At 45.0% G+C, this 15,434-nt stretch overlaps 1 protein-coding gene across 1 annotated transcript; it reads left to right on the forward strand.

Moving 5' to 3' along the window:
• Nucleotides 1-3,460: 3,460 nt before the first annotated feature.
• Nucleotides 3,461-14,597, forward strand: LOC115535442 (major histocompatibility complex class I-related gene protein). The gene is made up of 5 exons (XM_030346651.1): nt 3,461-3,617; nt 7,720-7,986; nt 12,545-12,823; nt 13,576-13,869; nt 14,231-14,597. The coding sequence occupies exons 1-5, from the start codon at nt 3,563-3,565 to the stop codon at nt 14,500-14,502; spliced, it is 1,167 nt and encodes a 388-aa protein (XP_030202511.1). The 5' UTR covers nt 3,461-3,562; the 3' UTR covers nt 14,503-14,597.
• Nucleotides 14,598-15,434: the final 837 nt, after the last annotated feature.

A 15,434-nucleotide genomic window follows, 5' to 3' on the forward strand; every position in this document is an offset into this window, starting at 1 on the left:
ATAATGTGAGCAGCTGAACTCTGGACCAGTTGGAGCTCATGGAGGGGTTTGTGAGGGAGGTCGTGAAGGAGAGAGTAGCAGTAATCTACACGGGAGGTGAGGAGGCTGTGGGCGAGGACGGCGGCAGAGCGGGGGTCAGGGAAGGGCGGAGGCGATTGACGTATCGTAGGTGGAAGTCGGCAGACCGGGGGATGTTATTGATGTGGGTTGAAAGGATAGCGTACGGTCCAGGATGACAGCCAGACTCTTAATCTAACAGGAGGGTGCAACAGTGGAATTATCTATGTGGTGACTGAAAAGATGTTCGTTTTTGATAGGGTTGATTTTGTGCCAATGAGTAGAACCTCCGTTTTACTGCTATTTAATTTGAGGAAGTTGAGAGTGAACCAGTTTTTATTTCCCCACTCTCTCTTTCTGAGAGAGTGGGGAGAGAGAGTATTGTTGTTTTGTTCACTCTCTCTTTCTGAGAGAGTGGGGAGCTGGAAGGAGGAGAGAGAGAGTGACGATGGGTGAAAGTCTGTCGAGATGCTGAGGTGAGGAATTAATCCAAGGTGCTGGTGGATATTCTGGATTTTAGAAGTGATAAAAGGACATAATGGAGTTGCAGAAGGAGGTTGTGTACAGGTGAGGGGCGGAGGGAGTCCTGGGGTTTAGTGGTATTGTTGAGTAGGGAGAACAGTGACTTGGAGTTGTCTTTATTGGCAGTGATTCTACTGGAGCAGTAGTGGGTTTTAGTGCTAGTCTAAAATGTGATTATTGTACATTTCTTTGTGAATGGTGAGGCCGGTTTTTTATGGAGCCGTTCAAGTTGCCGACCTTTGGCTTTCATCAGACGAAGGTAGGGGTTGAACCAAGGGGCGGAGACAGAGAAAGAAACAGATCTGTTTTTTAACGGAGCAAGAGAATTGAGAATATTGACCCCTGGCTTCCCGCCAGAGGTCAGGAGCACCACAACAGCAACTGTACAAACTGCCACAACACCGGCCTCCATCTTGTCTCCTTTCGTCAAAAAAACCGCTGAATGGTAGCTGTGGTCACTGCACACGGTGTCTGATTCATCGACAATAAAAAACATGTCGTAATTTATCAAGATTATTTTACAATGTTGTGTTGCGTTGTAATGAACTGTATTGTAAATATTAACAAATAACCTTTGACCTTGGCTCTTACTTTCAATTTGGTTTGTCATTAAAGTCAGATCGTATTTTTTTATGTACTAAAGGTGAGATTATTGGGTTGCGTACTGAAAGTCTGGTTGTTTCATGGTATTGTGTTGTATTGTGTACTAAAGTGAGATCATCATTGTGTTGCGTTCACTAGGTGGAGCAGGGTGAAGAGACAATACCGTCACCAGCAGTGATGCCAGTAACGCGTTACTTTTGTTACGTATTTTAAGCACATAAACTGCGCCAACATAGCCAATATGAAGCAGGATCGAACACACAAGCTGCATTACCCTCACATAGCCACTAGGATGCAGGATCGAACACATAAGCTGCAATAACTACTCCAGCCACAGATGGCAGCACCTTTAGACAGGTGAGGATGGCGGAGCCATTACGTCACACCGGCCACGCCCACTCCACATAGGCCACGCCCACTTGACGATCAACAGCGCGGAATTCAGCTTGAGAGGCCAGAATCAATAGGAGCTCGGCCGAGAGTCCTGGGTCTTTTCCAGGGACTCGAAGTAGTGCCCGATATTATTCCAATACGTGTTAGATACAATTCCCTCCCTTATGCTTCATAGTTACCATCCCGAAATATGCCTACTTTAACAAATAAAGTGAGTTAAAAGCGACCAAGTATTGGACTACTTTCTTCAAGAGCAAAAACGCAACACTCAGTAACGCGGTGCTGGCCTCGGACCACAGTTTTCAGTAACTAGCAATCTTACGTGTTGCTATTTCCAAACCAGTAATCAGATTAAAGTCACTCATCAAAGTTACTGTGCCTTACTAATTTTTCACCGGCGTTGAGAGCGGTGTGTGCGTGTGTCTGTCTGTCTGCCTGTTTGTGTGAGTGTGCGTGTGAAGCGTAAGTCTCCATAGACTTCAATCTATCAGAGGCGAGTATCGACCTTGACTCTCCAGAGTCCGCACCACCAGTTATCAGCGGCAGAATTAGTCGCGCGGTGCTGTGTGCGTGCGTGTGTGTGTGTGTGTGTGTGTGTGTGTGTGTGTGTGTGCGTGTGTGTGTGTGTGTGTGTGTGTGTGTGTGTGGGTGTGTGTGTGTGTGTGTGTGTGTGTGTGTGTTGCGCTGGAGCGACGGCAGCAGAGAGAGCGCGTGGGAGCCAGAGAACCAAACCCACGGGGAGGTCCGAGCAGCTTGAGCGCTAGAACTGAGCTGTTTACGTCACACACCTGGAGATACGTCCGGTGATCGCCCCGTAAAGCGCGCTGTGATATTTTGTCCACGCATTACAAGTTAGCGGAAGCGGTTGAGAGCCGTGTGTCAGTGTGTGCACCCAGGTATCCCAAATACCCCTGACGTCGTGTTTTTAAACAGAGACAGAAGGGAAGTGCTCTTACTTGAGATAGGCTGTGAATTTGATCTGTACATGGAAATTGCTTTCAACGATAAAATCATTAAATACCAGCCCATTCTGGAAATACTAAGGGACCTAGGCAGCTAGGCTACCAATGCAAGCTAATAGTGTTTATTTTTGGAAGCTTGGGGCATGTCCACAACCGTGTTTTCAGTGGGTTAAGGCTGGGCTCTCCAGCAGAAAATGTTTTTTGTACCCTTGAACAATGACTTATCTTATCTCTGAAATATTTGAATCTTGTCTCTTGTAATGTGATTGGTGGATTCAAATACAGAATTAAATGTGTGTGTGTGTGTGTGTGTGTGTGTGTGTGTGTGTGTGTGTGTGTGTGTGTGTGTGTGTGTGTGTGTGTGTGTGTGTGTGTGTGTGTGTGTGTGTGTGTGTGTGTGTGTGGCATATACCGCCGCCACCCACCGACTGGCGACAGAGAGCACCACGTCTCTCTCCCCAATCAGCGTGATTGGGGGACACCTGCTGGACGGAGTGGGAGCCATTTTAAAAGGGCCACGAGGACAGACAGACGGGACCGGGAACCATGGAGAGCAAGGAAGCCCACGGGATGACAGCGAACTAGAGGCTCACGGAGACCCTAAGTCTTATGTATATGGACCCTGTATACCCCGGTTACTGATGATAAATGCCGAGTACGGCTTGAACCCCCGACTACACGTGTCATTTATACCTGGAACCCGCGCCATCGAGTACCGGGTTACCTGTGTGTGTGTGTGTGTGTGTGTGTGTGTGTGTGTGTGTGTGTGTGTGTGTGTGTGTGTGTGTGTGTGTGTGTGTGTGTGTGTGTGTGTGTGTGTGTGTGTGTGTGTGTTAGTTTCACTTTTAAGTTCTCCTGGAAACTAATGACCTCACAGCTGTATTGAATTCCTATTGGTCCAGACCGGCCTCTCCCTTGTGATCAGTCTCTTGTTTGCAGGTTTCCTGGTCAGTGCGTCTGATGCTGGAGTCTGAGTCACGTCTCTGTGGATAATCTCATCGAGCTGTTCTTCTGAATACATCGATATGAAGGCGCTAATAGCGCTGCTGCTGTTGGTCTTTGGTCACGGTGTGTCCTCAGGTAAGACTGAAGACAGTTTTCACTTTTCAAAACTATCCTTCCAAAAGGTTTGTTAATGGTCCCTGAAACGATGCTTAGATTCCCTAATTTGGTTGAAAAGCATTTGATTATCCTCTTTAATGAGTTAAATTAATCCACAACATGATTCAGCTTTTACTGAGAGTATTTAAACTAATATTAGAACATTTATTCTGGTTTCAATTGTGAAAACGATCCAGAGCACTGGTTTGATGATTTCATTCCCAAATGTACAATCTATTATCAGAACCAAACATTAACCTTCAGTTAGGAGGGAATCCGTGTACTTTAACCTGTTGCAGATTTAGCAAAATGGGGGCCCAAGGCTAAGATATGTATGGGGCCTACCTTATCCGATCTTAAAAACAGAACAGAGAAAAAATATGTACAGACTGAATGGTGGATAGGCAGGTAAAACTAATCTAGAATACTAATACTCAGAGTAAGGGTAAGCATGTTTGTACTGTCGTGTGGTTCTCTAATAGACAGGGTTATTTTCTTCCTTCATTTTACGTCAATTAATATTTCTTGTTGGGTTGGATTCTTCTTGTGTTTCTTCCTTCTTATCTTGTTAAATCCTTTACAGGCTTCAATTCAGAAAGGGGCCAAGGCAAGGTGGCACAGACAGACACACACACACACACACACACACACACACACACACACACACACACACACACACACACACACACACACACACACACACACACACACACACACACACACACACACACACACTATATAAGCAATGTCAGAGACAGTTTTTAATTTTAAAGCCTACAACAATGACAGATATTTGGACGGAAATGTTCTACATGACTGCAGCTGTTGATGGCCTGATAGCATTAAAGGTCTTGACTTAAACACCGTTTTTTTACTTCCTCATCTTGCTGCACCCTTTACAGGCAGGTATTCACAGTGGCGGATTTAGCAAATTGGGGGCCCAAGCCAAAGGTATACACTTTTTTACTACAAAATAAAGATGGAAAGTGGAGAACACACAAAGTGTAGCAGTCCACAAACTAATAGTAACGATGGAACTAGAAAGAGAATAAGGTTTCAGATAACACCTGTCTTTGCCAAAATGCCAGACAAACCAGCACTGTTTATTATTAAGATCAAATCAATATCAACATAACCAGCAAGAGAAGTAGTTAGGGTGAACCCCCACAAACAGTGATATACTTAGCGAAACATCACGAACAGTCATATACTTAGCAAATATTGCCATGATGAATAATTGACTTTGTATGTATATACCTTAAACTGGAATCCCTAATCACCCTGCACAATTACAAAAGCAGGATCAAGGACTATTTAAACACAAACTGAACACTGACTTACTGCCAATTAGATTGATGCTTTGTGACTTTTTATTGTGTTTTGTGTCTTGTTTTTAGTGTGAAATTTTGTGTTTTTGTTGTTTTTAATGTGAAACTTTAAATGTTTGTATGCTGCCTTCTTGGCCAGGACTCTCTTGAAAAAGAGATTTTGAATCTCAATGAGAATATTCCTGGAAAAATAAAGGTTAATAAAAAATAAAAATAAAATCTCAAGTGCAATTGGCATTGCACTTGAGATTGACATTTCAATCATTCTACAAACAAACCCATGTACAAGATCCAGGATATTGTGAGTGAATTGACATAACAGTTCAGTTTGAACATTTCAAACATTCTACAAACAAACCTATGTACAAGAGAGAGAGGCAGAGAGAGGGAGAGAGAGTCTATGAGAGTCCTACTCATTGACGTCTTCTCACAGGTCTTCATCTAGCGCTACTTAACAGCTAGCTGCTGCTGCTGCTGTAGCGGCGTGTTCAACGCTTTGGACGTTGTTGTTCCTGTCTGTATCCCCAACAGTAGCCGTAAAAAAAAGTGTCATCTTTGGCAGCGTTGCCAAATACTTTCCGGCGTCTTTTTTCATTTTTCTTTTATTTGAGCCGCTTGGGTAACTTTATTTCCTAACCCTTTATTTTATTCTCACGTTTAGACTTGTCTTGCCTCGTCTCTGCTTGGTAAGCGGCCAAGCGGCCGCCTACCAAGCAGAGACATACCTGTGCCTCTATGTTCAAACTGCCACTGACTTTAAGTCTACTTTGAATCCTATGTATTATATTAACACTCAGATATCTTATCAGGGACGTGCACAGGGGGGTTGCTCAGGTTGCTTGGGCAACTGCCCATATGCCCTCCTCGACTCAGGTTGCCCTTCCGAGGAAAAAAAAAAATATATATATTTATTGATTTTTTAATCATTTAATGGATGCAGAATTTCATGTAGGCCTAGATAATAAAAATCGCCACTCGAAACATTTCATAAAGTAAGCGTAGCCTCATTCAATTCCGTTCGGGCACTGAGAGTGAAAGTCAGTAGGGGGAGGGCAAACTCTGCCGCGCGGCAACAGCCGCTTTTGCCGCCTCCCCTCTGCCGCCCTTCCCCCATTGAAATGAATGGAGGCGGCGAGTTGCCGCGCGGCGTGTGAAAGCTGAAATGCTTTACTTAGCTGCAGCGCTGCACGCGACCGGAAAACCGGCACCTGTGAGACGACTGCCTTAATGTTCTCGGAAAAGGTGAATTTGAGATGTATAACAAACAAATAATCATCATCACGTTTTATGAAATGAATTACAATCTTCATAAATCCAGGCTCAGTTTGCCACGTAACGTTTAGCCTAAATAATCAGACAGCTAGCTAGCTTGCAGACAAGCAGCCCGTTATCACATAGTCTACACATTTTTTGGTAGGCAAACTAAGCTACATGTCTGCTGATAGTTAGTTTCTAACATTTTGTTTTAACAAGAAGAATAAATGATAGGGTTAGCAATGTATCACATGAATTCTTTCATTCAAAATGGTTCATGCCTAAATCTTATCACTATTTTGGGTATTGTTTGTTATTGTTAAGTGAAGCCGAAATGCCCAGGGAAAAGAGGAGGATTCAGGAGAGAGAGAGACAAGTAAAGGAGGCAGCAAAGAGGAGCACATCACTACAGGGTAGTGATGTGCTCCGAAATCCGAAATCAGTGTGGTCAAGAGCGGCTGTCTGACCTCCTCCTGCTGTCCATAGAGAAGGACATACCAATCGACAAAGAAGAGGTTCTGAAGGCTTCTCTTTTGAAGCTTTGCATTTTTAAAATGTCAATTTGGAGAAACTTATCAGTGACTTGATAGGATGTTGTTTAATTATGTTTGTGTTCATGTTATGTTCTTCTTCTTCAAGTCATGTTTTTCTGCATTATCGTTAGTAGTAGTTATTTCAGTGTTTTACTTATTTGTATTAATATATTATAAAGACCCTGTTATTTGTTATTCTCAGTCCTTCATATAGCCTGTGAGTTGTTTTTTATTTTTTTGGGGGGGGGGGGGGGTTGCCCTTTTTTCAGGTCAGAGCAACTGCCCCTCAAAATTCCTGTGCACGTCCCTGTATCTTATTAACTTTTCAACGTTCTTGGAGAATCATCACTCATGCGCACACACGCAGACACGCACTAATATAATTATTATCATTGCTATCAATATATGATTATGAAATATAATAATTAGAATATTATATCATTAATTATTATCATTCCAATGATAGCAATGTGAATATAGTTAAAATGCCGGTATCGAATACAGAAATTCTCCAATATGCTTACAATTATGATAACATTGTAATAGTTATTTAAATAATAGTTTAATATTCATGTCAGCATGAATATTAAGAGGCAGCAGGTTGTGTTGTAGTTGAAGGTCTGGACAGCCAGTGCTGTGGGCTACAGTGAGATGTTTGGATGTCAATAAGATCAAACTGAAGGTTCCTACATTACCTGGACGGCCAGGGGGTGGAGCCATGTGACAGGGGGCGGGGCCAAAGGACAGGGGGAGCCATCGAGCAGGGGGAGGGGCCATGGGCATTTCTGTCTACAGGGATGAACAGTATTAACCTGTCTGTCGTAACTTGTCTGTCTGTCTATAGTGATGTACAGCTACCTGTCAGTCTGTCTGTCTGTAGTAATGTAAAGTCTTAACCTGCCTGTCTGTCTGTCTACAGTGATGAACTGTATTAACCTGTCAGTCTGTCTGTCCGTCTGTCTACAGTGATTCACTCTCTGCAGTATTTCCTCACGTCGTCGTCTGGACTCCCAACCTTCCCAGAGTTTGTTGCTGTTGCGATGGTGGATGGAGTTCAGATTGGGCACTACGACAGCAGCATCCAGGGAATAGCTCTGAAACAGGCCTGGATGTACCAGTTATACAGAGATCATCCCGGTGAACTGGAGTCGATGACTGGGATGGCTCTGTGTGCCCAGCAGAGACTCAAGGCCAAAATTTTGGATCTGAAGAAGTGCTTTAACCAAACAGGAAGTGAGTTTATATCTGATGTCTTACCTCTCACATACCTCTCACATATTCATAATTTAAACCCAGAATAAAGTTTCACCGTACTCCCAAACAGTGTTCCAATTAGGGGGTCAGCATTCCCATTGGGGGGGGCGATGGCGTCATTAGAAAGCCCTGCCTCTAAATTCATACCTTCATCATTACACACTTACGGTGTGTGGCCTACATTCTTCTGAAATTGAATGAAATGCCTATGCCAGGTAGCTAATTCTGAAGAAAGAAACACATGCTAACATGCAGATATCTTGGGGAAACAACAAACAACACCAACTTAATCCAGAAAGTATTTTGGGAGGATTATTCGCGATTGCTCATTCACTTGACCTGCAGTTTGGGGCAGCGGTAAGCTGAATGCGGGCAGCAGGCTAACTGACGTGACTGACAACGAGTGAACACTGAACCAACCCCACTGACGTTACAATGTCTATACATCATGGGCCTACTTCGAACGTACACCCACAGTGGCGATTGCAGAACATAAACGCTATGTTATGCATTGACATAATGCCCCTCCTCCTGGCGTTGAAATCAATTTTGCCTACTTCCCTAACTGAAATAAAGGACGTACATTATATCACTAAATCTAATAACTATAAGGCAATATATTATTTTGGACTAAAAGTAGGACAGTAGGCTAATAACACGGAGGAAATAAATGACATCAAGTGACTCAATCTAATTTGTTTGTTTATGATCTACAAAACTAGTTGACTTGCATTTTTTCACAACTCATTAGGAACCTTCACCTTGATGCCGTAGCTCTCCTCGCAGCTCTATTGGTAGCGGCGAACACACATAACCTGCATAACCTGCCAGTGCCGCCGGTGTTTCGTAATGGAGCAATAGTCGAGTGATGTCAAGTAAACAAAAGTCAAAAGATGCTGATGGCACAGAAATGGTACAGTCCACTGAAGGTGCGTTTGAAATCGTTTGACACTAGATTATTACTTTCATGATGAGCACAGATTGAGAAATACTACTTCCCGTAAGTATTTCAGTACCCCCAAAACTGTCGTTTTAGTCCCTATTTGGGGGGTCCAAAACCCATTCGAGGGGGCCAAACCCCCCCCGAAATCGAACCCTGTTCCTAAAAACACACACGCACTCACACACGCATGCACGTGTCCGTGCACACACGCTAATAAAGGTAGTCAGTATGGCAGTACACAGTGTAGTAGTACTCAGTGTAGCAGTACAACGTGTATTGGTACTCAATGTAGCAGTACTCAGTGTAGTAGTACTCAGTGTTTGTATAGCAATTTAAGAAGAGACGAAGGCCTGTTGTGTGTGATATTCAGTGTCCAGAATCCCAGTATTAAATCAATATTATTGGATCACAGTATTATCTACTGCTAAATATGTTTCATCTCATGAATCAATGAAAATTATTCTAAAAGATTGTAGTTAACATGAAAAAATGCCTAACTCCAAAATACAAATAAAATTAAATTCACAGATAAAGTAACAGGACATATAGTTAATGGAGGTAACGGCTACTAATATTCTTAAAGGCCCACTATGCAACTTCGGGCATTTCTTCGCTGTTTTCTTGGTTTTGGCACGCACATTTCTCTACACAGCGCCCCCTAAAGCTTCGTAGTAGATATTTCACAACACTGTCGTAACAACTCGTTGACGTCCCTTCCCCATGCTCTTCTACGCGAGCCATGTGCATTTGTTTTCAAAGAAGCCGGCGAATGCGCGGAGCCATGTCCGAAATAGATGTTCATAAAGTGTAGGCAAGGTTATACATTTTTAAAATGGTGTATTTGCATTGCAATAAACATAAATCCACCATTTTTTATAGTTGACGGGGAGAATTTATACCCTAGGTTATAATTATTTTATCTTAGGTTGAACAGAACAATCAGTGTAAGAGGTTTGGCCAACATAATAATCGAAATAAACAAGAACCTGGATTCGGGGATTCAGTCTGTATCTGGGGGACGAGACATACGAACAGCAAAACACCCATGGAAACAAAGGTGTTTATATGGTTGCAACCAAGCAAGCTAGAAACAAACAGGAATCACAACAAAACGGTCGAGAAAACAATTTTTACAGGGCTCAAAAAAATGGTTGAGCAAACACATGTGTACAGAGACTATCAGAATCAAGAATATTACGCAGACAAAGTTCACCCAAGGGTACTTTCAATTTCAAAAGCAACACGGCCGAGTCGGCGTCTGATTTGCAGTCTTCTTTTTCTTTCAGTTCACGCTATTCCTGAAAAGCTTGCCCAACGTTTACTCGTGTCTGGCCTCTCTGTCGGTCTGTCTCCCTTTTCTCTTCTTCTGTTCCTCCGACATTGGGTTTCTCTGTCTCTTTTTAGTCGGCTGATCTATGATGAATATAAAAATCCATTAGTTACTTGTGTTTATATCGAGCCGGTTCCGTGTTTGTGGGTCTGTGCCGTAAAGCAATTCGTTACTGTAGTGACCATAGTAGTGACCCTTGCACAGAAGCATACGGCCGACATCTTTCTTTTTTCTGGGTGGAAATAGTAACATAATTACGCCATTAAATGCGTTTATGGAAACATTTTTAGCGAGAAATGTGCATTTTACTTTCAGAATGTTCGCTCGGTGAATGTGAAGGATGTTTGGTTTGATAGTTATGACGAAGAGTGAACGCTCCGTTCACTTGAATGGACAGAGTCTCTGGCTGCTAAGCAACCTCAACGTCTTGGCGGACTATTTCTCTGCTGATCAACACTACGAATGCTGGAAACACACCAGACACACCATGTGAAGTTATTTAACCCGATAATCGTTATTTATGAGTCCTTAGCCCAAGTGAAGGAGTTCAAGTACCTCGGGGTCTTGTTCGCGAGTGAGGGTACTATGGAGCGTGAGATTGGCCGGAGAATCAGAGCAGCGGGGGCGGTATTGCGTTCGCTTTACCGCACCGTTGTTACGAAAAGAGAGCTGAGCCGCAAGGCAAAGCTCTCGATCTACCGGTCGATCTTCGTTCCTATCCTCACCTATGGTCATGAGGGTTGGGTGATGACCGAAAGGACGAGATCGCGGGTAAAAGCGGCCGAGATGAGTTTTCTCAGAAGGGTGGCTGGCGTCTCGGGATAGGGTGAGAAGCTCAGTAATCCGTGAGGAACTCGGATTAGAGCCGCTGCTCCTTTACTTAGAAAGGAGTCAGCTGAGGTGGTTCGGGCATCTGGCAAGGATGCCTACTGGGCGCCTCCCTTTGGAGGTGTTTCAGGCACGTCCATTGGGGAGGAGACCTCGGGGAAGACCCAGGACTAGGTGGAGAGATTATATCTCAACACTGGCCTGGGAACGCCTCGGGATCCCCCCGTCAGAGCTGGTCAATGTGGCCCGGGAAAGGGAAGTCTGGAGCCCCCTGCTTGAGCTGCTCCCCCCGCGACCCGACCCCGGATAAACGGATGACGATGAGATGAGATCGTTATTTATATCCGAGATTATTTAATCTAACCCAATCTAAACTCTATCATGCACCCAAACACGGCGGCGTTTGGGTTTCCTACCTCGGACAACAATTGCCTCGCAACTGGCTGTTTATATCTAGCCGGTGCCATGTTTGGGTGTGTGTCTGTGCCGTAAAGCATTTTCGAAACTACAATCTGACTACATTTTCGAGGATACTTCCGCTGCGTCACATCCGGATTGTGTCGGTCCGAACAGATCAAGTTGCATATGCGCTTTTTCACTGGAGAGGCGACATGGGTAAATGACACACCCACCAATCAACCCAGAAATGGATGCAGAACCATCAGCATAACTCTCAACCTGCATACTTAATGTAATTTTGGCTAAAAAAGTTGCATAGTGGGCCTTTAAATGCCCCCGAAGTCAGGGCCAGCGCTCGGCATAGGCGACCTAGGCGATCGCCTAGGGCGGCAAATGCGTTGTGGGCGCCCTCTGGTGGCGCCCGTAAGTAGTCAATCAAAATATAAGAAACAAAAGGAGAAGGAAGGGGGCGCAGGAGCCATTTCTAGGGCTCCCCCCCCCCCACACACACACACACACACACTTCCTTAGCTCCTGCCATTATAAACTTGGATGTAATAAAACAACAAAGATAGCTAGCGGGCTAGCGGTATTAGCTCCGCTCGTCTGCTGGTCAGATGAAAGGTTTAGGGAGGTGCAGGGGGGGGGGGGGGGGGGTGGGGTACGAGGCTGAAGGGTGGTGTAGGGTGGTGTAGAGCTCTGGCTGGTCAGATTTTTTCATCTATTTATTAATATTAGTTATTGTTATCATAATGTTCATATGGTTTGTGTTGTGATATTTAATGTTAATGAAGTAAAATCCGTCTAATCTTACCCTTCTCTTTTCCGTCCTTCCATCTGTCTCTCTCTCTCTCTCTCTCTCTCTCCCCCTATTCTCTCTCTCTCTCCCCTCTCTCTCCCCCCCACACATCTCTCTCTCTCTCTCTCTCTCTCTCTCTCTCTCTCTCTCTCTCTCTCTCTCTCTCTCTCTCTCTCTCTCTCTCTCTCTCTCTCTCTCTCTCTCTCTCTCTCTCTCCCTCTCTTCCTCTCTCTCTCAGCTATCCACATTGTTCAGAGGACACTTGGCTGTGAGTGGGATGATGAGGATGATTCTACTGATGGTTATCACCAGTATGGTTATGATGGAGAGGACTTCATAGCGTTGGACCTGAAGACCCTGACCTGGGTCGCTCCAGTACGTCAGGCTTTCAGCACCAAACAGAGATGGGATCAGGAAAGAGCTGGATTACAATTCAATAAGTACTTCCTCACCAAGCAGTGTGTTGATTGGCTGAAGATGGTCCTGGCCTATGGGAAGAGCACTCTGCAGAGAACAGGTAGAGTCACATGACCTGGTGGGCCTCTCAGAGTCTCTGTTCTCTCTCTCTCCCCTCCCCCCCTCTATCTCTCCCTCCCCCCCTCTCTCCCCCCCCTCGCTCTCTCTCCCTCTGCCCCGATCTCTCTCACTCCCCCCCTCTCTCTCTACATCTTCCCCCGCCTCTCTCCCCCCCCCCTCTCTCTCTCTCCCTCTCCCCTCCCCTCTCTCTCTCCCTCCCCCCTCGCTCTCTCTTGCTCTCCCTCTCCCCCCCCCTCTCTCCCCCCCCTCTCTCTCTGTGACCACAAAATGTCCTGATATCCTGCATTAAGCCGACGAGACTCAGCCCTCAAAGGGGACGCAACTCAGCACCTTATGGAAGAATATGAAATAATGAATACATGACGAGAAAAAGTCATTTACATTATAAAATAATCTCTCTCTCTGTTTCTGTCTCCCTCTCTTTCTCTCTCTCTCTCTCTCTCTCTCTCTCTCTCTCTCTCTCTCTCTCTCTGTCTCTCTGTCTCTCTGTCTCTCTCTCTCTCTCTCTCTCTCTCTCTCTCTCTGTCTCTCTGTCTCTCTGTCTCTCTCTCTCTCTCTCTCTCTCTCTCTCTCTCTCTCTCTCTCTCTCTCTCTCTCTCTCTCTCTGTTTCTCTCTCTCTCTCTCTGTTTCTCTCTCTCCCCCCCCTCTCTCTGTTTCTCTCCCCCCCTCTCTCTCTCTGTCTCACCCTCTCTTTTCCCCCTCTCTTTCTCTCACTCTCTCTCTCTCTCCAGAGCGTCCGCGGGTGTCTCTGCTCCAGAGGAGCCCCTCCTCCCCAGTGGTGTGCCATGCTACAGGCTTCTACCCTGACAGTGTGGTGGTGTTCTGGAGGAGAGACGGCCAGGAGCTCCATGAGCACCCCGGGGAGGTCCTCCCCAACCACGACGGGACCTTCCAGGTCAGCGTGGACCTCAACCTCAAGGCCGTCCCACAGGAGGACTGGGGGAGGTACGAGTGTGTGGTCCAGCTGAAAGGCATCGAGGACATCTCCACCCCCCTGGACCCCGCCCTCATCAGGACCAACGGGGGTAAGACTGGTGTTGGAGGGGATGGAGGTGGTGTCTCACCACCTCCACCTGACCTCATCACAACCACTGCCAGGTGTACCTGGAAACTGCTGAAGCTACTGGCTAAACACACAGCTCTCAGGAGTAGCTCACTGCAGTAAAACACAGTGGATTGTGGGTAAATGAGTTACATGAATAGGGCTAGGCTCATATCAGTCCCTGAGCTCTAGAGGAATAGTTACACTGACGTTGTGTTAGTCGTGTGTGTATCATCACGTATCTATTGACATGTGGTCCAAGGATGGAGGGATGGATGGGGGAGGGTTTCTTTCCAAATCTTTCATTACACACTTAATTTATTTTTTCTTGATTTACCTTCAAGGCAAGAGTCCCATCCTTGTTTTCATCCTTGCTGGCGTTGCTGTTGTGGCTGTTGTTGCTGCTGCTGCTGCTGCTGCTGTTGTTGGAGTCTTTGTGTACCAGAAGAGGAACGGTGAGCGGATAAAACTTTCCAGAAGGACAAATACCTGTCTCCACCTGCCCCTACTTCCTGTCCCCTTCTACCACCAGACCACTAGTGGTCTGGTGGTAGAAACCTCTCCACCTCTGAATGATGAACCTCCTCCAATGTCCACTGAGATGTTGTGGCATTAAGAATATGAAAGTATAATAACATCAGGATATTCACCACTGTTACAACACTAATCATTTCACTTGATCCTTAGATTCAGACAAGCGACACAAATCAGTTGGTGAGTAAAATTCACTGGACTATACAGCTCTATAGATTAAGATACATCTAGCTCACTGGACTTTACAGCTCTATAGATCTAGATACATCTAGCTCACTGGACTATACAGCTCTGTAGATCTAGATACATCTAGCTCACTGGACTATACAGCTCTGTAGATCTAGATACATCTAGCTCACTGGACTATACAGCTCTGTAGATCTAGATACATCTAGCTCACTGGACTATACAGCTCTATAGATCTAGATACATCTAGCTCACTGGACTATACAGCTCTGTAGATCTAGATACATCTAGCTCACTGGACTATACAGCTCTATAGATCTAGATACATCTAGCTCACTGGACTATACAGCTCTGTAGATCTAGATACATCTAGCTCACTGGACTATACAGCTTTGTAGATCTAGATACATCTAGCTCACTGGACTATACAGCTCTATAGATCTAGATACATCTAGCTCACTGGACTATACAGCTCTATAGATCTAGATACATCTAGCTCACTGGACTATACAGCTCTATAGATCTAGATACATCTAGCTCACTGGACTATACAGCTCTATAGATCTAGATACATCTAGCTCACTTGACTATACAGCTCTATAGATCTAGATACATCTAGCTCACTGAACTATACAGCTCTATAGATCTAGATACATCTAGCTCACTGGACTATACAGCTCTATAGATCTAGATACATCTAGCTCACTGGACTATACAGCTCTATAGATCTAGATACATCTAGCTCACTGGACTATACAGCTCTATAGATCTAGAAACATCTAGCTCATGACTTCACCTCCTCCCATTCTGATACTTCCCAGGTTCTGA

Source organism: Gadus morhua, chromosome 22, assembly GCF_902167405.1.
Source record: "Gadus morhua chromosome 22, gadMor3.0, whole genome shotgun sequence".
Lineage (NCBI taxonomy): Eukaryota > Metazoa > Chordata > Actinopteri > Gadiformes > Gadidae > Gadus > Gadus morhua.